The sequence below is a fragment of the Candoia aspera genome, chromosome 3, assembly GCF_035149785.1.
Source record: "Candoia aspera isolate rCanAsp1 chromosome 3, rCanAsp1.hap2, whole genome shotgun sequence".
NCBI lineage: Eukaryota > Metazoa > Chordata > Lepidosauria > Squamata > Boidae > Candoia > Candoia aspera.
Genome location: NC_086155.1, coordinates 2,211,832 through 2,237,759, shown reverse-complemented (window position 1 = coordinate 2,237,759; position 25,928 = coordinate 2,211,832). Strand labels below are relative to the sequence as shown.

Genomic DNA, 25,928 nt, shown 5'->3' with positions numbered 1-25,928 from the left:
TCCCCAAGAAAACAGACATACAGCCTGGTACAAGGTCTCCCAGCAGCTCCCTCCCAACCGGAATGCGCGTCAGCACCATGGCATGCGAAACGTTACGATGTAAATCAAACATTGCACCGGCGAACATGACACAGGTCTGCTCTAACCACTGTCGTTTGCAAATCATGATTTATGGTGCAGAGACCTGCGTGGATCCAGTCCCTAGCTGGATTTGCACAACCCATTACTGTAAAACATACGAATCTAACATTGCTTACTAAACTAATCCAGTGCTTGACTCTGAATTAACCAGTTTTCTGAGCTTGTACCAAAACATATACTATATATTGAATCACAGTCACAGAACATGCTAAATGACAGAAGAAATGACCACAGATAAAACTAAGCTGTTTTAGCTGTTAAGAGAATGAAGCAGTGAGGCACCCAACAAGCTTATTTAACCACAAGCCAGCCTGTCCTTAGCCCACCCTTTTGTGGCTTATCCAGCAAAGCAGGATCAATGCAAAGTGTGAATCTCGAGAGAGTGCACCTTCGCCCCAATTTATCCACTTTGCTATTTTCTCCATTCTTTTTCTTTAAAAAACTACTTTTACAGAGTCACATTTGCAATTACAGGTTTGGTTACTGCAGTGTTTCTCAACCTGGGCAACTTTAAGATAGGTGGACTTAAACTCCCAGAATTCCCCAGCCAGCCTTGCTTGGCTGTTCTGGGTGTTGAAATCCATCTATCTTAAAGTTGCCAAGGATGAGAAATACTGGGTTATGGACTGAATGAGGCTGGGCTTGCACCCTGGCTTAGTCTAACCAAGGTTTATTGAATAAGCGAATTTACTCTGAGTTTCCACCAAAATGTGATGACGGTCAATTGGCAAGCCACAGCGGCTGAGTTCACACAACCCGTTAAACCAAATCTGGCACTGTGTGAAGCCCATCAACCTAAAATGGGCATGGAAAATTGTATCTGCTCTGGAGAAGACGTGCCCTTAAAGCCTCATCATGATGATTATGTGCCATTAAGCCAAGGTTGACTCTTAGTGACCACACAGATAAGTTTTTTCCAAGACGTTTAAAATCTCTAGACCCCGAATGCCAGCATTGCCTTTAACAAATATGGCGCCCGCCCTTCCCACACGTTCCATGAACAAAGATGGTTCTTAGGTATCCAGCCCGCGATAGAGATGGCGCCGCCTCCGGTATGCCTCCACCCTGAAGTCGCCCGCACCAAAGATGGCGGAAAGAGCACCTACTCTGCCAGTAACGAAGATGGTGAGAAGGGAAAATGCCTCCCGCTCCGAACCCTCAACCGGCCCCGTTCCGGTCCCGTTCGGCAAGAGCCGGAGGCGCTGGGCCGGAACCCCGCCGGGAACGGGGAGGGGAAGAGGAAGCGCCTGAGGGGAGGCGAGGTCGGCCGGCCTTTCCCCCACGGCGGCCGTCTCCATGGCGACCGGCCGCCTCGGCCAACCGCGAGCCACTTCCGTCGACGTCACCGCCGACACGTGGATCCAAGATGGCGGCCTCGGGAGCTCTGGTGAGTGGGGCGCCGGCGCTCGGGCCCTGCGGGGGAGGCTCGCGGGGCGACGGGGCCGAGCCGCCGGTTGGGCCCGCGGGGCGGCCGCGGGGGAGGGCGAGGGCCGCCGCCGGGGGGCTCCCAGCCGCCGCCCCGGGGCCCCGCGGGTCTCCTGGCCGGCCGGGCCCTTCGCAGGCGGCCGAAGAGGGGCCTTTGGCGCCCTGTCACGGAAGTGGCGTCGCCCCCCCGCGGCCCCCGGCCTTGCCCTTGGCAGCGCGTGGGGGAAGCCGGGTCGCGCCGGGCGGGTTGCGGCGGTTTGTGCGGGGGAGGAAGTCAGCGCCCCCGTGGCAGCGGGCACCAGTCTCCCGCGGGGTCTCGGCGGGGAGGGCGAGCTCTTTCGCCGCGGCGAGCCGGAGACCCTCTTCGGGCACGAAGCGGTGGGGCGGCCCCCCCAGCCGAGCCTCGGCGGGTTTCTACGGCAGCCCGGTGTGGCCTCCGTCGTAACGCCCGCGTGTTTCCCCGATCCCGGGGCTTCTCGGGTGTAAAAGGAGGATGTCCCCTTTGCTCCCTTGCTGGCCGTGTCTAATCGCCGCCCAGCCCGAGCGCGCTTCCTGGAAAGCGTTCCTTGCTGGGTGGGTGTCAGGGAACTTACTTCCAGCGGGGTCCACGGTGGCCCACGGACTGGGTTCCCGCGCCAGGGCCCATATCCGCCAGCTTGCTAGCCAAGTGCTTTACATGGATTTTGATTGATCGATCGATCGATCGATTATGTGCCATCAAGTCGGCGTCACCTCTTAGCAACCATATAGATCGACCTTTTCCAGGGTGATCTGTCCCCAACCAGGTCCTTCAGGTCTTCTGACAGATCACCACTGTAACTGAGTCCTTCCCCCTTGCTGCTGGTCGTCCTCCTCTTTCCTTCCACCTTTCCCCGCATTATAGACTTCTCAAGGTAGTGGGGTCTTTGCATTGACTGACTGATGTGCTTTCAATTCATTGTTGACTGTTAGTGACCAAATCGATAGATTTTCTCCATGGCTATCTATTCCCAAGGTAATCCTTCAGGTCTTCCAATGGGGCACTCATGGCTACTGTAACGGAGTCCATCCCCTTTGCTGCTGGGCGTCCTCTTCTCTTTCCTTCCACCTTTCCCAGCATTGTAGGCTTCTCCAGAGACTGAGGATGTTGCATAATGTGTCTGAAACTTCACATCGGTACAACAAACAATGCTTTCCTATTAAAGATTTAACACTGTTAAATGAATTACTTTTGATTCAGGCTTCCAGTTACCTGTGATGGTGATGTTGTGATTGCCTATCAGCATATACATTGGATTCCTTATGCTCTATTATTTATATTACCTGTTTGAAAGTGCTCTTTAATACTTTCAGCACTATGTTTTATTCTCCTTTAAGTTGTCATATATTTTAAGGGAGATGAATGGTTGGGATTCCCTGGATTTTATTCATATAAATTACTCTTATCCAAAAGCAGCTGATTATCACTTTGCATCCCCCCTTATTTTCACCACTTTGTTGTGCCCATCTTAAGATGTTCTTTTCTGAATTTTACATTTGCTGTGGATAGAAGTTTTCACAGAGTTCTGTTAAAATAATTGGTATTTCAGCAAGATTACCTGTACTTAAACAGCAGTGGCCTTTATAGACTTGTATGAAGGCTATCTGATAGTCCTTACCCACTGCAGGCTGTAAGTACTCAAAATATTCAAATGCAGTTTGAATAGAGTCATATTATCCTACAACAGGGGTGGACAGTCTTTTTAGGGGCTGGTGAGGGAGGAGGGTAAACACTCGTTTTTCCTCTTCTCCAAGCCACAGAGGATGTGGTGGTGACATGATAGTGTCCCCAAAGAGAGAGTGGCAAAAAAGATGGTCTTTGCACATTTTGGTGCCTTGGGGGGCTGCATATCGACCACAGATTGCTCAACCCAATCTGGAAATTCCCACTTGGAATGAGGAGTTTTGCAGGTGTAGGAATGTGGCAGTATGTATTAAGGATATGAATGTGTTTTAAAATCAGATCCCCCAAGTTTATTTTATGAAGGGCTCCGATCTGGAGAATCATAAAAAAGCTGGATAGTTGCAAAGAAGCCAATAACGTATTCCTGGAAGCAAGCTTGTGTAACAGTTTCTAAAGTAAATTGTCAGCTCAGGCTTTGAATTGGTTCCTTATGGATGGAAAGGAAAAACTACTACAACAACACAATTCCAGGTGGTCAGAAACCAATTTGTTATTTAAAAGTTGAGTGATAATTCTTTCTACAAAGATGCAGTTAGCATATCTGAATTGTAGGAAAGTATAACGGAGTGTGTTTTCTCCCTTTTAGGTTGATGTTTATATAAGGTTTTGTTAGATTTGTACATACAGTTTCATTTGTATTGTTAAAAGAGAGAATGCAGTAGTCAAATGTCCTTGGAAATGTGGATTTCAAGATGTGTAAAGGTTTACCTAGAAATTATCCGACAGAGAAAAGTGGGCCCCCATTCTTCCCAGCTAGCTTTCCCACGTTCTGCAGAAAGAGAGGCTCCGACTCTTATGGAAGCTTATGTAGTAAACAGTGCTGTTAGGTCACTGAATGTAGGCCAAATGCTGCCCCGGGTGATGAATCTGTAGCTAAGCTACCCCTACCATTTCAGTCAGCAGGTTGCTAAAGCAACACTTAGATGATTTTCTACACACAGGTCCTGTGCGTGCAAAACGAGTATACAGGTAGTTCTTGCTTAACGACCATTCGTTTAGTGATGGTTCGGTCTTATGATGGTGCTGGGAAAAGTGACTTACGACCAGTCCTTGTACTTATGACCATCACAGCGTCCCCACGGTCACATGATCACAATTTGGTTGCTGGGCAACTGGTTCGCATTTATGACCGTTGCAGCATCCTGTGGTCATGTAATTGCTATTTTCGACCTTCCCAGTCTGATTCTGGCAAGCAAAATCGGTGGGGAACCATGTGATTTGCTTGACCACACGTTTAATGCCCACTGTGATTCGCTTAATGACTGCCACAAAAAGGTCATAAAATTGGGTTGGATTCACTTAATGACCACTTTGCTTTAACAACTGAAATTCTGGTCCCAATTGTCATTAAACGAGGACTGCCTGTAGGTTTGATGTTTGCAAAATGTCAGAGAAGATTCAGACAAGTTCAGTCTGAAATTGTTCAGCCCCAAAATAGTCGTAATAAAGGTGGGGCTTCTATTTACCTTCCTTGCACACAGAGTTGGACTAGGATCGCAATTACACCAAATCACGGGTGCCAATGCTAGACCTCTAGATGTTGGAGAACCACATTTCCCAGCACCCCTTGCTGTTGGCCATGTTGACTAGATGCTGGGAGAGTGGTTGAACAACTTCCGAGGGGTTGCATGGCTGAACTGTCATGTAGCTTGCTCTTGAGCCAGCCACTTCAGACAACTGCTGCAGCCTCTCCAGAGGAAACAGATTTCCTGTACCCTTTTCAGTCAGGTTCCAGGCCCAGGATGGAAACAGGATTGGTCACCCCAGTGGGTGAGGTTTGTTGGGATCTCGAGGAACGTGCTTCTTCTGATCCTGGTAGACCCCTCAGCAACATTTGATACCCCCGACCATGGTATTCTTCTGGAGTTTTGCAGTGGTTCCGCTCCTTCCTAAGAAGGTGGTTCCAGTCTGAATGAATGGGGAGGAACAACTGAGACTGTCATTGCCCCAGCATGAGGTGCCTTAGGACTTTGCTGTGAGCCCTCCGGGGAACTGCTATCAGGTTGGGGTGTGGCACCAGCAGGATCCTGATGATCCTGACTTACACTTCACTACTCCAGGTAGAGCGGGGGATGCTGTTAAAATCATGACCCGGTGCCTAGCGACTCTAAACGGCTCCAGGCCGGCTCTGAGTAAATTGCTGCAAGAGGCAGTTGTTCTTCAGTGAGCAGTCTGACCGGGATGCCAGTCAGTGATTTGGGGATCTTCCTGGACTGCTGCCAGAATATCAGGGAGTGCCAGGGAGTCTTGATATACCTCAGCTGGTTTCCAGTGGCAGTCCTTCCTGGATCAGGAAGCTCTGACTCACGCCATCCTCATCTTACTCATCAGTCACTGCAGTGCACTCTGCTCGGGGCCACCTCTGAAGACATTTCAGAAACCGCAGTTGCCACAAAGTTCAGTGCGTCACCGGCTCACAGGTGGCAGCAGATTCAGCCCTGCGATGCCAGCGCTCTGGTCGCTGCGTTGGTTGGTGATGCTTACTTACTTTATTTATTTTACTTATCGAATTTTATCACCGCCCGTCTCCCCCCCAAAGGAGGGACTTCGGGCGGTTTACAACAAAAGCAAAGTTTAAAATTCAGTACCATTATAAATACAATAAATATGAATATAAATAGGCAATAAAAATAGAAAATGTGATAAAATCCAGATGGCTAAAGATTGTATCTCAGTCCGTGAGTATAAAGGGCCATTCCGAGTATGATTCCGAGTCCAGTTCAAAGTGCTGACTTGCAGGACTATGTCTTCTGACCAGATTAGGTCTGATGAGGGGTGCTTCGCGTTGTTTTTTTTTTTTTTTTGTAAAAAGGGTTTGCCAAGGGTCCCTACCCTGCATGAGGTGGTGGCACAGGAACCTGAAGGTGTTCCTTCTTGATTCTTTCCTCCCAGTGTTCTCAACAGAGGTTGCTCTGGTGACAAACATCTCTTTTCTCTTTTTGGCAGAGGTTTACATGCCCCCTCTTCCTTCTGTGGCATGGGGTGAGTTGTTTCTACGTGCCAGGAGTTGCTCCCATCAATTTTCACCGGAATGCTCCTGTAGAAATCAAGGTAGGGTGGCACTGAGTTTCATTACCTCTACAATTTGGCCAGATTCAGAATCCTGGCCAGGTCTGATCATGCTGGTATGTCATCACCCTGAGGGAGAAAAAAAATTAAGCTTTCCTCTGTGCAGAGGGCTGCAGTTCTTGAAACGCCCATGCTAGTGTGGGTGGAAACTGGAAAATGCTGGGAATAACTGTCTCAATAGATCTGTGCAGCACCTCACAGGGACGGGCTGTTTTGTTGTTTGCATTGGCAGAACGATTACTTTTCAGCTACTTTTGACAGTTGTAGGCCTGTGTACACTGTGTGTTAATTCTGAGGGTGCCATTGATGGCTTTACCTGAGTTGCTGACTCATAGCATCCCAAGCAGAGTCTCACCTGTTAAGCCTTTCAAATCCCTTTGATTGCAGTGAGAAAATACACTTCTCTTTCACTTGATGAAACCTAACAAGAGCTTAGTTTCACCTTTGCTGGGCCCCACTAATTTACAGAGTTTCACATGAAACTATTTTTGTCCTGACTCACTATAGTATTAAGGTGAGTTGGAAAAGGAATCTAAAACAAAAATGATGCTAGATCATGGTAAGAGTTACCTTACAGGGATATTGTGGCAAAATATGTGAAGGGTTTTGAATGCTCTGCATTAGTTTTTTTCAACCTGGTATCCTTCAGATATGCTGGACTATAGTTCCCATCATTCCCAGCCAATCTAAGTGGGTTTTGTAGTTATTATGGATGCTGGATCTTTCATGATTGATGAGTTCTGTTCCCAGAATTTGCTTCCTTGTTCCCACAATAAGCTGAGACCTCTGTCTATTCCTGTCTGAATTTCAGCATTTTTGAATTTGTTGGATCGAACGCTGCAGGATGTTACATTCTCCAAGACCGCTAATGCATGGGCTCTGAGCTGATTAGCAGCCTCTTAGATTGTGCTTTTTCTCCTTCCCCGATCCCCTAAAACTGTGGGTTTTATCTTCTCCCAGGAGCATCCAGAACAACAGCAATTATGTCTGGAAAGCCCTGAGCATAATAACAATGTTCCTAGCCAGACATCCTGTCTGTAATGTTTCATCTGTAAAACAGACTTTGTTTTCTTGGCGAAAGAAGGAAAAGGACGGGGGCTTATGTGGCCTTTGTGATGGGAGCTCTTTGTTCCACCTGGACGTGGAGATTTGGGACAGATGGCATCTCTTCCTCTCTCTTTTTCCAGGCTGTGAAACTCACCAGTTCGCGGACCCAGTTACCCTATGGGTATTACTCCTTACCATTCTGCCGGCCTGGCATCATCACGTATAAAGCTGAGAATTTGGGTAATGCCCCAGTACCATTCCCTAGTGTAGCCTGCGGCCTTCCATGTGGTATCTGCGCTGGCACCTCTTGTTTGGCATTCGTGAAGATTGACACTTCCACGTGTCTGATGTCCAGCATCTCTTAGTGCAGTGTTTCTCAACCGTGGCCACTTTAAGCAAGGCTGGCTGGGGAATTCTGGGAGTTGAAGTCCACGCCTCTTAAAGTAGCCAAGGTTGAGAAACACTGTCTTAGTGTATTGTAGGGGTGTTCAAAAACATTTTAATGTTTTGAGGGCTCCAACATTGCAAGAAAACTTGCCTAATAACAAAATTTGGCCATGCCAGGTGGCAGTGTTTCAAGCTGTGGAGTCATATCAAACAACCTCAAAGTCAACTTTTTTGAGCATGAACCAAAACACTGTTCTGAGCAATTTCAGCTCCTTTGGGGATTTAGAGATCCTGTGGGAGGGAGGGAAGCGAAGACTATCACGGGAATCTGTTCAGGCGAAATTTTCCTCCTTTCTCTGCCTCCCTCTGCCATTGCCACCGATTGCCCCACAGTCAGGGTCCTAGAAATGTTTTTGTTCATTTGGCTTTAAATAATACTTATTATATTTGTGTTTACAATTGTTTATTTTGCCCATAAGTTGCTTTAGGATTATTGTTATCTTGAAAGGTGAGATATAAGTAGTAAATAAAGAATGCAAAACTGAGGCTTTCAGCTGGCAGAAGCTTAACACACCTGTTTTAGTCTTCATTTTGTTTTTAAAAACCGCAAAAGACTCACCCTATCAAAAATAATTCTGCTACCAAATTTTGGTGTGCACAACCTTGGGGAGCTGTAGGGGCTGCCAAAACGGGTCTGGGGTACCCATTAGTCCCCCCATTAGCTCCTTGAATTAGCAGCCTTGATCCCTGACCATGTTGCTAACTGGAGATGTCAGAGATTAAAACTCGGTGGGTCCCCTGCCACCAAGGAAGGGACCCTCTGAATTGTTTTCTTCTTCCTCCCCTTGACCCCTGCCCCGTCCTGCTTATAGGTGAGGTTCTGAGGGGGGACCGGATTGTCAACACTCCATTCCAGGTTTTCATGAATGTCGAAAAGAAGTGTGTGGTGTTGTGTAATGTTCCAAACAAGCCCGTTGTCCTGACCAAGGAGGGCAGCCAACTCGTGGTTGAACGGATCCAGGAGGAATACTATGTTCACCTGTGAGTCCTCTTGCCAGGGCCTTCAGTGGGGCCGGGTGGGTCCTTCAGGGTGAAGGGAAGGCAGTTGACCTGACCCCAGGACTTGTCATTGCAGCATTGCCGATAACTTGCCAGTGGCCACAAGGCTGGAATTCTACTCGAACCGTGAGGAGGAAGAGAAGAACAAGGAGAGGGACCTTCAATTTGAGCATGGCTATCGGCTTGGGTTCATGGAGAAGAACAGGGTACAGATGCCAGTGAATACTGGGGGAGTGGGAGCTATTTAGGGAGGCTGGACAGGGCCTTCTGCTCTATCCCTTGATTTGAGTTATCTGGATTCCTCAGGAGTGACCCAGCTTCTAGCCAGACAGGACCCTCTATTTATTTCTGAGGTGTTACGAATAGGAATTTTGAGTCTTGCTCAAACCCACGCACAGTAGAGAAACTCTGAGGAGGTTTGCAGCAAGCTTGCATGTTGTACTTTGGACAGGTGTGTCTCCAGGCACATGATGGGCTGGCGTTACCTTCCCTGCATTCCGGAGATCAGTGCAAGTGGATGGAAGACTGCAATTCTCCTGTGCCGAATGTGGAAGAATGAGGAAATGCATTCTTTCAGCAGGGTGGAAAGAAAGAAGAGATAGATTTTTCTGTTTCCTCTCCAGGCATTTTAAAAAAAATAGCAAATCCCCTCCCACTGAAATGAATAGAAAAGGGTTAATCTAAGCCAGCTCTAGAGCCGCAGTGGAACGGAAGCCGTTTTGGAGAAGGGTTTTGGATCTTGCAGAATCATCGTCTCTCCCAACACAATTGGGGGATTCTGTGGTGCCAGAGAGGAACGAGGGCAGCAGAAGTTTCCCTGAGGGCTGTGAGGCAGGTTTCCCGGGCTGGTCCTCTCCCCTGAGGTTCAATCTTTCTCTGCATCTTCAGGGTGGATCATGCTGTCACCTTGCAGCTCCTGGGATGTTTCTGCCTTGTACTGAATATGGACTGGGAAGTGTAGTTGTATACAAGTAGTCATCGACTTAGGACCGTTCGTTTATCGACCACAGTTACGATGGTGCTGGAAAAAAACGACTTAGGTCCTCGCGCTTACGACCGTCGCAGCAGCCCTGTGGTCGTGTGAGGGAATACTTTTGCACACCTGCAGAGCTAGTATATACTTTTCACTCTCTAGAAAGGCAAGGCACCTTGTTCTCCCCTGCCCAGTTACACTCGGATGCAAGGGAACCCCTGTCTTTTTCACCTGAACTGACCTTCCAGAGTCTAAAACCTGATGACTACAGACAGCTTCCTTTTTCCATGCAATAGCAAGAGCAGCAGCAGGAGAGTTTTTAAGCATGTCCTCACTTGCAGGAGCATGCAAGGGGGCTTTTAGGGAACGTGCCCCAAAGGGCAGGGAGGCAGATTAGCAACTGGCATTGATAATGTTGTGAATGCGTTCATACTTTGGGGGCCGCGTTTGACAGCAATGTGCATTCCAAAGGAGCCAGCAGGCCCTCAGGGATGTCAGGAAACACTTCTGCCCAGTCCTCTATAATAAATTGCTTGTCTCTTAGATCAGTCTTTTGTACAGCAGTGGGTGGCTTTTGATTTTCTCCTTCCTGACTGGCACCCAATTGTTACCAACTAGTTGTGGGAAATCTGAATATATTACTTGAGAGCCAAATCAACTATGACTAGGTGTGAGTCATCCTGCTTTTATCCAGCTTAAAATTATTTGGGGCAGGAGAAATGACCAAATCCTTCAATTTCTGTGGATATGTTTGCTTTGACTTTTTTCTGCATTTCAGCCTTCCTTATTGTAAAGTGCTTGGGGGAGAGTGTGAGGCAGAGCCCTGGCCCCCAAAGGGTTTCAAATGTTTTTTCAGGCCACAGAACCTGTTATTTAAAAAAAAAAAAAAATCCTGGAGCCCCTGATCGAGTGGCAAAACTTAGGTGATAGAAAATGAGCTGCATTTGTGTGAACTTTTTTTAAAAATCCTTAATCACTCATAGAACTCCATCAAGTTCTCATGGAACTTCCACAGTTTGAAAAACCCTCTCTAAGGAGCCCTATCCAGAGATTACAGGTAGTTCTTGACTTATGACCATCTGTTTAGCGACTATTCGAAGTTACAGTGGCACTGAAAAAGGTGGCTTGCAACCGGTCCTCGCACTTATGGTTGTTGCAGCGTCCCTGCAGTCACATGATTAAATTTCAGGCACTTGGCAACTGACATGTATTTACCACGGTTGCAGCGTCCCGGGGTCACGTGATGGCCATTTGCAACCTTCCCAGCCAGCTTCTGACAAGCAAAGTCAATGGGGAAGCTGGATTCACTTAACAACTAAGTGGTTCACTTAATGACCTTGGCAAAAAATGTTGTGAAATCAGGCATGACTCACTTAACAATTGCCTCGCTTAGGGATGGAATTTTTTTATTTTATTTATTTATATTTCATATTTTGTCACCGCCCATCTCCCTAAGAGTGACTCTGGGTGGTTTACAATAAAAATAATCACAGATTAAAATACAATAAAAGCAAAATTCTTCATAAAAAGTGTAAATATAAGGCCCAATTATGGTTGTAAATTGAGGATTACCTATATTTGGGGGGGACCCGCCCACGGCCTCCTCCAAATGGCCTTTCCCTGTTCCAGGCCCTCTAATACGTATTTCCGTGTTGTCTGTTTTAGTTCTTCCTGCACAACCACCTTTCCTTCATCCTTTACTACCATAGAGAGGACGTGGAGGAGAACCAGGAGCCCACCTATCGGGTGGTTCGCTTCGAAGTCATTCCACAGAGCATTGCGCTTGCCGGTAAGAGGACTGCGGCTGTTCTCCATTTGCCCTGCCCAGATGCTGCCCTGATCTTATATGGCCTATGGCAGTAACGAAGGGTTGGGCAGGGTGGCCTTCCCTGTTGGGGGGATGCTCTAAGGAAGCTTTCTGGGAGGGGGGGAACTCTATGGAGTCCCCATAACTTTGCTGAAGCTTTGTGGCCCCCTTCAGTATTTCGCCTTCAAAGAACCCTGCATTTTCTGGTATTCCTACAGAATGGGGGTGGGCTAAAACACCTACCTGAGTCCTTGGGGAACCCGTGAAGGATAGTGGGCTGTAACATGGTTGGTCTGTGTTTGGCTTAGTGCAAATGTGTCGTACAGGCTTCTGTGGCTTATTTGGTACCCATCATTTTAAAATCCTGTCTAGTATTAAGTATGAATGCAAAACTCTGGTAGAAAATCCTAGGCTGGGTGTAACCCGGATCTAAAACGTTCACACGGTATTCCCCCCGACGGGAGAGAAGTTTACAAAGTGAGCAACACCGCCAGGTTAGGCTTTTTTTAACCTGGAGCCCTCCAGAGCTTTTGGACCATGGCTCCCATCCTCCTTGCTAGCTTGGCCACAATTCGAAGCTTACTGTGATCAGCTGGATCTGGGCCTTTGGCAAAAGAAAGATCTGCTGTCCTGACCCACGTCTTTGGTCCACAGACATGAAAGTGGATGAGAAGGGGGTGTGTGTCCTCCCTGAAGCTGCCAGCGCCTCCGCTCAAGAAATTGATCCGAGGAAGCCAAATGAACTCTTTTTCACCTATTCTGTGCACTGGGAGGTGAGAGGTGCAGCTGGGGAGGAGGAAGAGCAGGAAGAGGTGACATCATGTTTGGCGGGTGGGGGGAGGCAACAAGGAATTTGAGGGCCAAGGGTTGAAAAGCCCTTCCCAAAGGAAGGGTAAATGGGGGCCTTGGATCCGGAGGAGGAGAGCTGTGGATGAAGGTTCAGGGTCCTAAAATACTTTCTCCTGAGCTCATCTCTAACAATGGCCCACCACGCTGAGAAATCCCAATCCGATCTTGCCCTGGGTGCCACCACTGTCCAAAGGAAGGGCGGGCGACTGCTGGAAGCAGAGCTCTCAGCTGTGGGACGGACCCATCCTGGTTGCAACCGCAGGGGGCGTGGTCAGTTTTCCTGGACGGCTGAGCCCAAGCGGGCTTGTTCAGGGTGGGGCGATTCTGCTGCCTTGGCATTGGAGCTCTGGGCCCAGTTTCCTCAGAGCAACAGGTGGCAAAAAGGGGCAGCACAACAGTGTCCCTTCTGTGCCCACAGAGGCCCGTCCTGTGGTCCCTTGGGCGGGAGGAGGGTGGAATTTCAGCACCACCGGCCACTGTTGGTCCTAGAAGGGAGGGACCGAGGGAAACAACACTCCCTGCAGCTCCCTTCCTGGCCAGCAGGCAGGGCAGTTGACCTTCCCTTCCTCTTCCACTGATTTTCCGCCTTCCTCTATCTTGACGGACGCTGAAAAGGGCTTTCAGGGCGCTTCTTAGAAGAGCCGTCCATGAATCGGAAAGCTGTGAGACCAGCCTTTGGCAGAGCCGCTTAGGCCCAACTCTTGCTTCCGCCCGCTTTCCTTGCAGGAGAGCGACATCAAGTGGGCTTCCCGTTGGGACACTTACCTCACCATGAGTGACGTACAGATACATTGGTTTTCCATCGTGAACTCCGTGGTGGTGGTCTTCTTCCTTTCAGGTGAGAGGGAAACCAGCTACACCTGAACAGGCTGGCAGCTGGGGGTAGGACTGGCCATCCCAGCAGGATCTCTGAATTACCCTTGGTTGTTGTTTTTTAATAACAACGTATTTTTATATGTTGATACTACCTTTCAAGCCTGCCCTCACAGGGCAATTTACAAGATATATTTTTTTTAAGTAAAATTAACTGAAACAGCCATACAGCCTCAGAGCAAGGACAATAACTAATCCTTGAAATAAAAAGCAGGCTGGGAAGCCTCGAGTTCAGCTTTCCTGATTATATTTTTTTCCTGGATACGGGATCACAGATCGTCTTCGCCTTCCCTTTCGTTGCCTTGGCATTTACTTGGCTGGGCAAGGCCCATCCTCCAGGCTTCCGCAGGTCGCTGCCTGCCAAAAGCAAGCTGCCTGGGGCTGGATAGGCAATTATCTAATAGAATGTGAAACCCTGGGGATTTTTCACTAAGCAAAAGAAGGACCAAAACATCGTGGACTGTGGTGAGGAAGCTAGTGGCTTCTGTAGGAGTAAATAGTTTCCTCTGCCGTTGGCAAGAGCTCCCACGTGCTCACACAGGAAGGAGAATGCCTCGAACAGCCGCATCGTAGATGTAGGTGGCAGCCTTTGGCTGGCCAGGGTTTCTCTTCCGCGGTGCAGACCAATGGCGATAAACCCGCCGGTGAGCCCAAGGGAGGGTCTTCAGGACCTGAGTCCCTCCCACCCCTGGCCTCCGCCCCCCACAGCTGGGGAGCGCTGACCCCTGGGTGCTTGGATGGGATTCATCTTGGATTTCTGTTTTACAGGCATTCTCAGCATGATCATCATCCGAACCCTTCGGAAGGATATTGCCAACTACAACAAGGAAGACGACATTGTACGCTAAGCTTGCGCTCAGGCAGGGACAGGGATCCTTCTCTGGGTTCGGAAAGTGCTTGTGGGGGTGGGGGAGGCTGCCTTTGAAAACGAGCGGAGGAGAGAAGGTGAGGAAAGCCAAGGCGTCCCCTGCATTCGAGACGAGCTTCTGGAGCAGCAACGGAAGGAGTTGGCTGCTGCTGCTGCTGCTGCTGCTGCTGCTGCTGCTGCTGCTCTTTGTCTGAAGCCCTCTAAGGTAGAAATAGCCTGTCTTGCAGCAGCGAACGCCTTACGTTAATGACCTGCACCAGGATGGAGAGAGACCCGTAGCAGTTTGGAATTTATGAATGTATTCAATTCTGACCCGCTTCAGGGGTATCGTAGCAATATGTTCCTGTTTCTTACAAGAAAGGGGGTGTTTCAGATGCAGGCAGGCTGGGCTCCAAAGAAAGGGGGTGTGTATGTGTAGGGGGGAGATTGTCGTAGCATGCTCACTCATCTTGTGGCCCAACTTCAACCCCTGCAGGAAGACACCATGGAGGAGTCGGGGTGGAAGCTGGTGCACGGGGATGTCTTCAGGCCGCCTCACTACCCCATGATCCTCAGCTCCCTCCTGGGCTCTGGCATCCAGCTTTTTTGTATGATCCTGATCGTTATTTGTGAGTATCACCTAGCAGGCCGGAGTGCTTTCTGATGTGGATAGGCAAGGGGACCTCAGAAGCTGGGCAGGGACAGGCTTCTGTGCCAAACAAGCGGTTGGTCCCTCTGGTCTTATTCCACAGCCTTTTGTGGCGTCTCCCTCCGGCTCTGGCCAACTGCCGCGCCTCCCTCTGCCAATGGTCCGCCCGAGTCCTTCTCCCCCAGCAACAGTCTCCTGCTTGCTCAGAAGGCCCTGCCTGGTCTCCATTGCGCCAGGATACACTTGCACTGCTTCCCAGAACACGAGCATGGTGTCCCCTTGAGTCCTTCCTCCTCTAAATCCCAGCTCAGGCCTTGCTTTTTTCAGGCCGCTTTGGCCCAGCCTCCTGGTTCCCAGGCCCCACTCTGAGCCTGCGCATCCTTCGCTTTTCTCTTCCCTCCTGTCTCCAAGTCCCTCCTTGTTTTTCACCTTAGTGATTTGATAGCGATCCCTCAGGAAGACTAGACTCCCACAGTCCCAGGCTTCTTGGGAAACGTCTGTGGCATCTGCCTGCCTTTGCTTTGAATGGGCAGAAGGGCAAGAGCCTGTGTCCTCCTTTCAGTGGGCCTTGAAAATTAGGCAGGACCTCCTCGTACCTTGAATTCTCATATCCTTTTCTGCAGCTCTACTTGTCCTGCCCTTTTCCTTTTCCATCCGCCCCGCGACGCCTCTGCTGCTGTGCCCACTCCCATCCCTTTCCCTTGGACTCCTGGCCCAGTTCTAGAGCAAGCTGCGGCATTCCACCTTAATGCTACAGGGACGACGGCATCTGCTCCACATTCAGGGACTGGCAGACTTTTCAGAGAGATTCTGAAATACTGGCTTCTGCACATAGAGATGCTGTGTTTGAGCTGTGGCTGGTTCGGGGGCGGGAAGGGAATCGGAAAAAGAGATCCTGGCCTGCTGATGGCTTTCTGGAGCCCAGAGGCATTTGGATGCCAGCCTTCGAGCCCTGACGCGCCCCCTCTTGCTTTCCAGTTGTGGCCATGCTGGGGATGCTGTCTCCCTCCAGCCGGGGGGCTTTGATGACCACGGCCTGCTTCCTCTTCATGTTCATGGGGTGAGTGCAGTTGCTGCCCTGCGTCTGCTCCTCTGGGGGTATCTGGAAGGGGATGGGAGGTAACCCTGCCTTCTTGCCTCCCCTCCCCGGCTCACAGGGTCTTCGGTGGCTTCTCTGCTGGTCGCCTGTATCGCACGCTCAAAGGCCATCGTTGGAAGAAAGGCGCTTTCTGTGTGAGTGAAGTCTTTGGGGGACCCGGAGGGGACTCTCGGTCTGGGCAAAAAGGTGGGGCCTGACTGGGGCCAGGTGAGGTGGAATCTCTTTGGGAGGGGCGAAGTGACTGTTGCAAGTGATTGCAGTTTCAGGTTTTCCAACCACAGACAGGAATAAGGCTGTATTTCCCCAAGTAAAGTAGACAGTTTTAATCCGAGGTACTAACCAGAATGCATGTAATTACAGTATGTAAGTGTGACATTTCAGTTGGCATAGTTCATAAAACACTTTGATTGCTGTATATAGATGGAATGACAATATATGAATTTGCCTTTTCTTTTTCTGTCTCTGCTTTTCACAAGCAGTTTTGCAGGCGTTCCCTTAAATAAACAAAATGCTGATGCAGGTTCCTTTGCTCACTAGAACACCCAGCTCAGCCATGACCTTTTCTGACCTGGTCTGGTCTCTTGGTGCTTCTCTACTGAATTGCTAAAGGGAGGCTGGACATTTCCAAGCTGGAAATGGTTTCAGTAGCCCAGTGTTTCTCGACCTTGGCAGCTTGAAGATGTGTGGACTTCGACTCCCAGAGTTCCCCAGCTAGCATGCATGCTGGCTGGGGAATTCTGGGAGTCGAAGTCCACACATCTTCAAGTCGTCAAGGTTAAGCCAGTGTGGTGGCTGAGGAATTCTGGGAGTCGAAATCCACACGTAGCAGAGGTTGGCAAATTCTGCAGTAGCCGGTAGTCTTGATAGCTGTCGATGTCCTTGGAGCCACAGGCAGGAGACCTTGAATGCCAGCTGGTGGGGAGCAAATGCAGGGAGGCGTCCTCCTATTTGTCTGCAAGCTCCCCAAATTCGCCCGGTTGGCTGTTGTGAGGTACGAAATGCGGGGCTGGATGAATCCTTGGCCCGATCCGGCCTCAGGGCTCCTTGGGTGCTTGTAGGTCTGCCTTAAAAAAAAAGACGACTTGCTCATTTGATGAAACCCTGCAGAAGAAGTGGCTCTGCAGAACCTGCTCTGGCCGGGTGGCCTTGAGTGCCCCCTTGGCTATGAGACACTGTTGTATGTTCCTGAGATGCCCTCTGCTTTCTCCCTGCAACCCCTGGGGCACCCGGCAGAGGCAGTCACAGACACTTGGTCTTGGGGACCTGCCACCTCTCTGCTGCAGAGGCAGAGGCCGAAAAATGCTGGCTAAGCAGGGGAGGAGGAGGAACTGGGGCTGCGATGCCTGGATCGGCCGCTCAGTCTGTCGGTCCCCTGCGCAGCCCGGCTCCCAGGGCTACTGGGCTGCCTAGTGCTGAGACAGGGCAGCGCCACAGGATCCCGGCAGCTGGACTCCACTAAGCCTGGTCTGCTCTCTCCCTTGCAGACTGCCACGCTGTACCCCGGAGTTGTCTTTGGAGTATGCTTCATCCTGAACTGTTTCATCTGGGGCAAACGCTCCTCGGGGGCGGTACGTCTCCCCTCGCGCCCCCCCCCCTTTCCCTCTTGATCTTCACTTCTTTCGGATCTGAGCCTGCAGTTTTGTTCTGACCCACAAAGGGTGTTAATGGTCCTTTTAAGCTGCCCGGCTATTTATTTTCCCTTCCCCTCATTTTTGTCACGGTGGCATTTCCACCTTCTGTTCCTTCTCTCCCACTTCCTCTCAACTAATAGGATTCTGCAACTTTTGCACAAGGTAAGAGGGCTTTTCACAGCTAATTTGTTGTTACGTGTCGATGATAACAGCCATGGTTTACTTCCCACTTTTCAAGATACACTAATAAAATAATTTGAATACAGGTGGTCCTTGTTTAATGACCACTCGTTCAGCAGCCATTCAAAGTTACGATGGTGTGAACAGGCAGTATTCACGGCCGATCCTCAGAGTTCTGGCCATTATAGCGTCCCACAGTCACGTAATCACAATTTCTGACGTTCCCCGCACCAACAAAGATCAATGGGGAAGCTGGCAGGAAGCTGCAAGGCACCGACATGCGAGGTCCTTGCTTAATGACCCGCACAGTCCTTGCGGAATGACAGCATCTGGGGCTGCCAGAATTACCAACGCTGTACGCAGCGAGGTCGTGTGACATTGCACTTTACAACCACATTACTTAGCGATGGCAATTCCTGTCCCAATTGCCGTTGTAAACTGAGAACAACCTGTAATTAGAAATAATAGCGCCTTCCTACAAAAGTCTAGCTGGAGCGGGTTCGAGGCCGATATTTCCCTGTCTTCTAAGTTGCACTATTTGCAAGAGACCAGTTTTGCATTGTTCAGAGTTTTTTCCTCAGGAACCATTTTTTCTGGTTGTGTTAACTTGAAGTTTTCAAAATCAGTAATAAAGCAAAATTGTCCTTGATGTTCCTCTAGTCTCTCTCTCTTTAAACCAGCCACTCCCGGTCTGTTGCACTCCAGGTGCCCTCATCCCCCTGCAGTGGGGCCGACCAGCTGGGCTGGGAGCAGCTGGTTTAAGCTTTGCTTGGTGGCTCTGTTGGGCTCAGTGAGGGTAGTGCAGATAGAGGCCCTGGTCTGTTCTGTGTTTCCCTCTCACCTGACGTTGACGGCAGTCTGGTCTGTGCAGAGTGGATGTTCACGGGGCAGAAGCTTCAGAGGCCACCTTTGCATAATTTGTGTACCCTGGCTCGCCCAACTATGCAGGTAGTCCTCACTTAACAATGATAATTGGGACAGGCAACTCCGTCACTAAGCGATGTGGCCGTAAAGCGCGACGTAACGTGACCGTGCTGACTTATGACGGCAGCTCCAGTAGTCCCAGTGCCTGTCGGAAGGAAGCCAGCAGGGAAGGTTGCAAATGGCGATCACATGACTGCGGGACGCTGCAGCGTTGTAATTGCAAGCCTGTTGCCAAGCGCCTGAATTGTGACTGTGGGGATGCTGTGACAGCTGCAACTATGAGGACCTATCTTAAGTCCCCCTCGTTCAGCACTGTTGTAACTTCGAGCCGTTGCTGAATGAGGGGTGTCTCAGCGAGGACTGCCTGCAGCTTCCTCCCCCTAACAGGCTGTCTTTGCCCGACACACTGAGATAGAAACTACAACAATGAGCCAGGCACATTTTAGCCGAGTGTGTTGTGTGACATAGCCCGGGCGATGAGCTGGGGGTTCAGCGTGCCAGGAAAAGCACAGGGTGAGCCTTCCCCAGCAGTGTGCGGTGGGAGGAAAGGGGCGCCCCCCGCCAGTGGTTTGCTGGGGGGTCTCTGCTGGGCCGCCATCCTGAGGGTTGGGCTCCTGTTTCCAGGTCCCGTTTCCCACCATGGTGGCCCTCCTCTGCATGTGGTTCGGCATTTCCTTGCCCTTGGTGTACCTGGGCTACTACTTTGGCTTCCGCAAGCAGCCGTATGACAACCCTGTGCGGACCAATCAGATCCCAAGGCAGATCCCAGACCAGAGGTGGTACATGAACCGGTTCGTTGGGTGAGTCTTCCGGGCCGACCTTGCTGCAAGTTGGGGACAATAACAACCGTAGCTGCCTTAAGAGAGCCGGTCTGGTGTGGTGGTGAAGCTGCCAGCCTAGGAGCCCGGAGACCGTGAGTGCCGGTCCTCCCTCAGGCTCAAGAGCCAGCTGGGTGACCTCGGGCCAGCCCCCCCCCCCAGCCCAGCCCCCCTGACAGGGTGGCGGTTGTGCGGAAAACAGGAGGCAGGGGCATTAGGTATGATTGCTGCCTTCAGTTATACATTAAAAGGCGGGATAAGAATCTAAAGATAATTACAGCAACAACAACAAATCTTCTTGTAAACTGCCCAGAGTCCCCCCTTTGGGGGGAGATGGGCGGTGGCAAAATTTAATAAATAAATAAATAAGGGGGGAGCGGAGTATAAAGGATTACTTTTAGATCCTGCCTGTGCCGTGTTGCGGAAGCGTGTGCCTGGCTGGGTGCTGGTCTGAGATCAGGGAAGCCGCCTGCATTTTAAATGGGCTAATGAAGTGGCAGATAATGCAGTTACCTAAGCACTCGAGCAGGATCCGTTTGAACAAGATCGTGGGCTTGCATAATGACTGTTCCTCCTCCCCAATCCCTTCTTCACAGGATTCTCATGGCTGGAATTTTGCCTTTTGGAGCCATGTTCATTGAGCTTTTCTTCATTTTCAGCGTGAGTACGGTCGCCACCCTCATGTCCCCAGCTGCTGTGTGCCGTTTAATGCATAATATTCACTGCCCAAACAAATAAAACAAATCACAATCGGTGATCTGGTTTACACAGCATACTAAGATAATGGCTGGCTTCCCCCAGCACGCTTGGATCCATTTTGGCCAAAGCCAATGTGTGGTGAGGACCCAGGAAGAGTGGCATTTGGACAGAGGGGTGTTTGACGGGGGGGTGGAGGAGTGGGGAGCTGTGGGGACCGCCTTTTGTCCCCTTTATGGCTGATCGATCTTGGCTTTGAGAGCCAATGTGATGCAGCGGGGAAGGCGCTTGAGTAGCACCAGGGAGACCCAGGTTCTAATCCTCCATTCCGGAGAGAAACTCGGGGACTTTATTTTTTATTTTTATTTTTATTCAATGTGTATAGCCAGGGACTCTTCCAGGCCAGACTAGCGGGTCAAAAAATGCCTCTCTACCAACCACACTGAACCAGTATGGTAGACTGTGGTCCATAATCTTCAGTGAAGAGACCTTCATTCTTCAGTGTATTGATTCGGGCTGATGATAATTATATTCGTATTTATGTATCTTTTGAAGCCACGGCGGCAGGCGTGTGGGCAGGGACAGTCAACATGAGCAGAGTTGTTGGGGTTAAGGGACAAAACGGGCGCATCATGCCTTTGCATTGCTTCAGGCATCCACTTTCTCCCTTCAGCCCTCCAAACCGGGCCACAAAGTGTGGCCACTTCCACTTCACAAGTGGCCTGGAAGCTGCAAAAGGGGCGTTGGTGCGCCCTCCCCTCGAGGGGCAGAGGGAGCCTTGCAGAAGCTTCCTGTCTTCAGTCAGGCCACTCCAAAGAACGGAGCTACCGGGTCTGGCTCCCTCGGATGGGCAGGCGCTTCCCGTCGCACCCTCCTCTTGGGGAAATGGCTCCAGAGATCTATTTCAGCATCTGTTACGAGTCCATGTGTGTCTGCCTTTCTTGGATTCAGGCCATCTGGGAGAACCAGTTCTACTACCTCTTTGGCTTCTTGTTCCTGGTATTTATCATCCTCGTGGTCTCCTGTTCCCAGATCAGCATCGTCATGGTGTACTTCCAGCTCTGTGCTGAGGTAAGGGGGGCAAGGGCGTGGCGTGTGGGGTCGCAAGGCAGGGAGCCTGGGTCTGTGACGGGCCCAGAGACCTCAGGCCTCGGGTGCGCAGGGACGGTTCTGTGTCTCACAGAGCCAGGCGCAAGGATTGGGATCCAAAGAAAAGACTTGAGCAGAAAGCATTTATCAGTGCAGCGTGTTCCTTTTCTCTGTGCTGGAAGGAGGAGGAGTTGGCTGTGTGCTTTTGGTGGGGAAGAAGCTGGAGCTGCGTGTGTCTGGCTCCAGAAGAAACACGAGAACATTGTGAGGTCCAGTGTGATTCCAGCAGAAGGGCAGCTTTTGAAGCAGGGGAAAAGCCAGCTGCCTCTCCTTCTCTGCTAGGAAGTTGCCACGCCCAGGGGAGGTTTGGAAAAATGTAAAATGCCTCAGGTCAGCCACAACCAGGGAGAAACCGTCTCATCCATCGAGCTCTAGATCAGTCCTGGGTCACAGTGTCTTTTCACCGCAGCTCCCAGGAAGTCATCTCCTGTCAGGCCCTTCAGGTGACAAGGTGTAATGGCATAGGGGAATGACCTTGGGAGACAGGAGGAAGAGCCACAGGCCGAACAACCATCATGTAAAAGATACCTCAGTCCACAGGAGGAGGGGGGGCGCGTGGGAAGCATTTCAGAAGCAACCCTCCCTAGTTTTCCAGAGTAAAAGGAGAGGAGGGGAGGAATACTTTCAGTCTCATATGATTCTGTTAATGCCGTGTTTCTCAACCCTGGCACGTGGACACATGGACTTCAAGTCCCAGAATCCTGGGGAATTGGCTGGGAAATTCTGGGAGTCGAAGTCCATGCGTCTTAAAGTTGCCAAGGTTGAGAAACGCTGTGTTAATGTAACCTTGCAATAAGGATAGAGTGCTCATAGTTTGTCCTTTTGTCTGGACCAACTCGAGGGGCTAACCCAAGGCCTGCTTTTCCCATGACTTTAGGGAACGTTCCCTGCACAGAGTTTGTTGTCCCAAAACGGGTTCTAGCTTTACAGGTTGCTCCGAGATCTGCCAGGCATCTCCCACCTGCCCGGGCAGCCTGCCTCTGTCTTAGGCCCCAAGAACATGGAGCTCCCCGACAGAATAATGCAGGGAAGATCTGCTCAATTTGGCAGGATTATCGGTGGTGGTGGAGGACCTTCCTGGTGTCTGGAGGATCTGCTTTCTACGTGCTGATCTATGCAATCTTCTACTTTGTGAATAAGGTACTGTTTGCAATCCGCACAGGTCGTGTCTGCTTTTCCTTACAAGCTCAGGGTGAGTGTTACATGGTGGCAAAAATACAAATGAGTGGCCACGTTCTTAAAGGTGGGCAACATATTTGGGGAGCCGGGGGAGCCCCTGAACTGTTCTTCCCTGGTGAAGGAGAGCTAATGGGGAAGAGCTGTCTTTCCCCCTGACCCCCTTTCCCCCCCCCCCAACTTCATTTTTGTTCTTTTTCAGCTGGACATTGTGGAATTTATTCCCTCCTTATTGTATTTCGGCTACACAGCCCTCATGGTGCTGTCATTCTGGCTCCTGACAGGGACCGTCGGCTTCTATGCAGCCTACATGTTTGTCCGCAAAATTTATGCTGCTGTGAAAATAGACTGAAGGTGCTGTGACACCTGACAGCACAGTGCCACTATACTTTGGTTTCCTTCTAGAAAGGAAGTGGGGAACTTTTTCCTGTTTCTCCCAAGGAAACAAAACCCTTTGGGAGCAGGCCACGGGAAATAAAACATAGTTCAACTCTTGGAATGTAATCTTTGGCACAGTATCCGCGGAATCGGGATCTCCTGGAGGGGAAGGGTGTATAGATTCTGTACATTTTAATTTTTATTCTATTCAGGATATAAGGGATTTTTTAAAAACTCCAGTCCATCCCTTTCAAAGAATATTCCTTCATCTAACTTTCAAAATCAAGACAGTAACCCAAGATTGCAGTGATTACTCTCGAGCTCAGGGAGAGAGATTCTTCAATAGCCTTTTGCTATGCCTGTGCTGGGAGAAGACGGCGGGCCCTGCAGTCTGCTGGGAGGATTCCTAGAAATGGACTGCTGACATTCCTCGCGCGGTCTGGTTTCAGCAACTCTCTGCCCAGGTGCTGCGGAGGGCCTATTTCGGAATGAGACAAGCGCAATTTTTCAGAAGGGGCTTTCGAACTGTAATCTTCCGTCCCGCCTCTCCCACTTTCTCCTGTGCCGGAAGTCTCAGCCGAGGCGGCAACAGTACGTTGAGTTTTAAATGATGAATTATAAGGGATGCAGAACCCTTGCTCTGCCAACGGAGCGGGCCAGCGAACTGGAGAACGCAGCTCGGAAGTGCTGGGGAAACGTCTTGGGCCCTCCCCACTAGCGCCTGGATTTGGGCGAGATGAGGGACCACGGGCAGAAAACAAGCGAAGTTGCCACGTTCATGTGCCAAGGAATCGGTGGCTCAGACACAGAGAACTCCCGTGGCCACGTGGAAGAGAAGAAAAGGACTTTGGCGAGTCCTGCATTTCGGGAAGTAATTGCCTGCCCCGGTTCTGCGGGTATTTGTAAAACCTCCACCCCCGCCCCGCCAGTCCTGGCAGAGTCACGCCCTTCCCCTGTTCGGGTCTGTCCTTAGAAATCAGGCATTCAGTTCTGACCCTTCCTGATCTCTGTGCAAATGGTGTATTTGGAAAGTGACCTGTGAATCTAGCCACGTACCCACCAAGCTCTTCCTGTTGCTGCAAGCGAAACACTCCTCAGTCTGGAAGGTGGAGGCTTGTTTGTCCTGACTGGGAGTTGGCAAGTCACCCCCCCCACCCACCACCCCCCCGAATCCAGTTGCTGGAAGACACTTAAAGACTCTTCTTGGACAAACGCCGCCTTTTTCTGTGCTAACAGGAGATGGGCTTGATTTTTAAAACTGCTGAAAAAGCGAGTCGCGGTGACATTTTTCCTGAGAGCTGGAGCGGTTCACGCAGCGTTTTCATCCAAGGATTAAAAACCTCCATGCTTCTCCCTGACGTGTCCTGACAACGAACCACGGTCACTTTGCGGAGAAAAACACTGTTTTCTGTGGGCGTATCTTAGGATAAGCAAGCGTGCGTTTCTCAGCAATCGCGATGCCTGTTTTAACGCCCCTTTCCCTCCACGGCCCCCACCCCCGCATTTCTGGCCCTCTGGGCGGACGAAGGGGCCGTCACCGTTCTCCACAACTAGCACGGTCCGGGGAGGCCTTCTTGGCTGTCGCCCGCCCCTTGCCGCCTCCCCACGTCATCCATCCCGTTGCTTACCATGCCAAGGTCACATCAGCCAGAACCAAGGTTGGGCTGAGAAGAGCCACGGGATGTGAGGTTTAGGCTGATTCCTTGGTGAACTTTGGCCTGACTTCGAGTTCTTGAGTGGGCCACTTTCCCCTTCTCCATCAGATCTGCTCTAGCCACGCGGTCAGCCTTGTATTTTTAATGTACTGTTTGAGCCCAAATGTAAATAAATACGCTGTTGTCCAATTCATCCTGCAGGTGTTCTCGATCCCCTGCCAAGATCAGACTTTCACGGTAACGCTTTGATCATCCACAGGTAACGCTCTCGCCATACCGCTGGGAAATTAGTCTGGTCACGGAATGCAGGAGCGGAAGCAGGGAGCACAAAACCGGCTATTTGTAAAATGGGGCTTTTCCCCATTTGGCGACGTGTGCTCATTTGATAGATGACATTTCCACATCGAGGGGAATATTGTGCAGAAGATGCTTTCCTACGGGCAGTGGGTGGTCCGGGCAATTCCCTCCCCACCCAGCATCTGGCCTTTGGTGCTTCATCGTTGATGGGGGGAAATGTTTGTCTTGGAGTTGGAGATGCTGAACCCTTTGTACTGCTCTCGGGAGTAAATTGAGGCCATGGAGGAATTTGGATCCCTCCAACTTCCTCACGCCATTGCTGCCACAGCCTTCCTGGGGTAGAAGGAGAGCCCACCTGGAGTACAATTGATTATGCTGGTTTAACAAGGAAACGATAGTCCTACAATTTCTCTGGCAGCTTTCTGCGGCCTCGTGCCTTCCAGCACTTTTGCACTGACGCTTTCTAGGCACGAAGGAAGTTGCAATCTGATGCATCTGGAATAGCTGTGGCAGCTCTCTTGTATTATTGCTAAGTCATAAATTGTGTCTTGACTCCCACTAGCTTCCCTGGCCCCGCCTGGTTTTTAAAAAAGGGAGTCGCTGGGTCAGCCTCGTCTTCAGTTCCCAGGATGACTGGGCCATGGAGCCCTCGGACCAGCGTTCCCCAACCTCGGCAACTTTAAGATGGGCGGATGTCAAGTCCCAGAATTCCCCAGCCAGCATGCAGGGAGTTGAAGTACGCCCAGCTGAAAGCTGCCACGGTTGGGAAACACTGCCTTGGACAATCAAAATGGTGGTTACTGGCTCATGCTGCGTTTCGAAATCTTCATACTTTGCTTGCCTTGCAAGAAAGCAGGTGGAGTTCAGGAGGACCTACAAACAGCGACAGACAGTAACCTCTTTGGTTCTCACAAATGGGTGCACCAACTCTTGCAAGCTCCTCGGTTCTCTTCCGTGATGGCGAAATTAACCGCACACACAGAACTGGAAAGAAAGGGCCGCAATGCGCGTTAACGCCCCTCCCCCTTAGGGGAGAACCACATCCTGCTATACACTGTGATTTGGTAGCCAGTTGTCAACTGGCAGCAGTGCAACTT

At 50.5% G+C, this 25,928-nt stretch overlaps 1 protein-coding gene across 1 annotated transcript; it reads left to right on the top strand.

Moving 5' to 3' along the window:
- The first annotated feature begins 1,264 nt into the window (after window positions 1-1,264).
- On the top strand, window positions 1,265-24,727 carry TM9SF4 (transmembrane 9 superfamily member 4). Its single transcript, XM_063296807.1, has 18 exons — window positions 1,265-1,528; window positions 6,215-6,319; window positions 7,525-7,624; window positions 8,644-8,812; window positions 8,907-9,036; window positions 11,469-11,592; window positions 12,265-12,383; window positions 13,186-13,297; window positions 14,101-14,171; window positions 14,676-14,808; window positions 15,807-15,888; window positions 15,986-16,061; window positions 17,412-17,495; window positions 19,287-19,462; window positions 20,077-20,140; window positions 21,128-21,247; window positions 22,376-22,465; window positions 22,704-24,727. The coding sequence occupies exons 1-18, from the start codon at window positions 1,280-1,282 to the stop codon at window positions 22,851-22,853; spliced, it is 2,154 nt and encodes a 717-aa protein (XP_063152877.1). The 5' UTR covers window positions 1,265-1,279; the 3' UTR covers window positions 22,854-24,727.
- The last annotated feature ends 1,201 nt before the right edge of the window (window positions 24,728-25,928 follow it).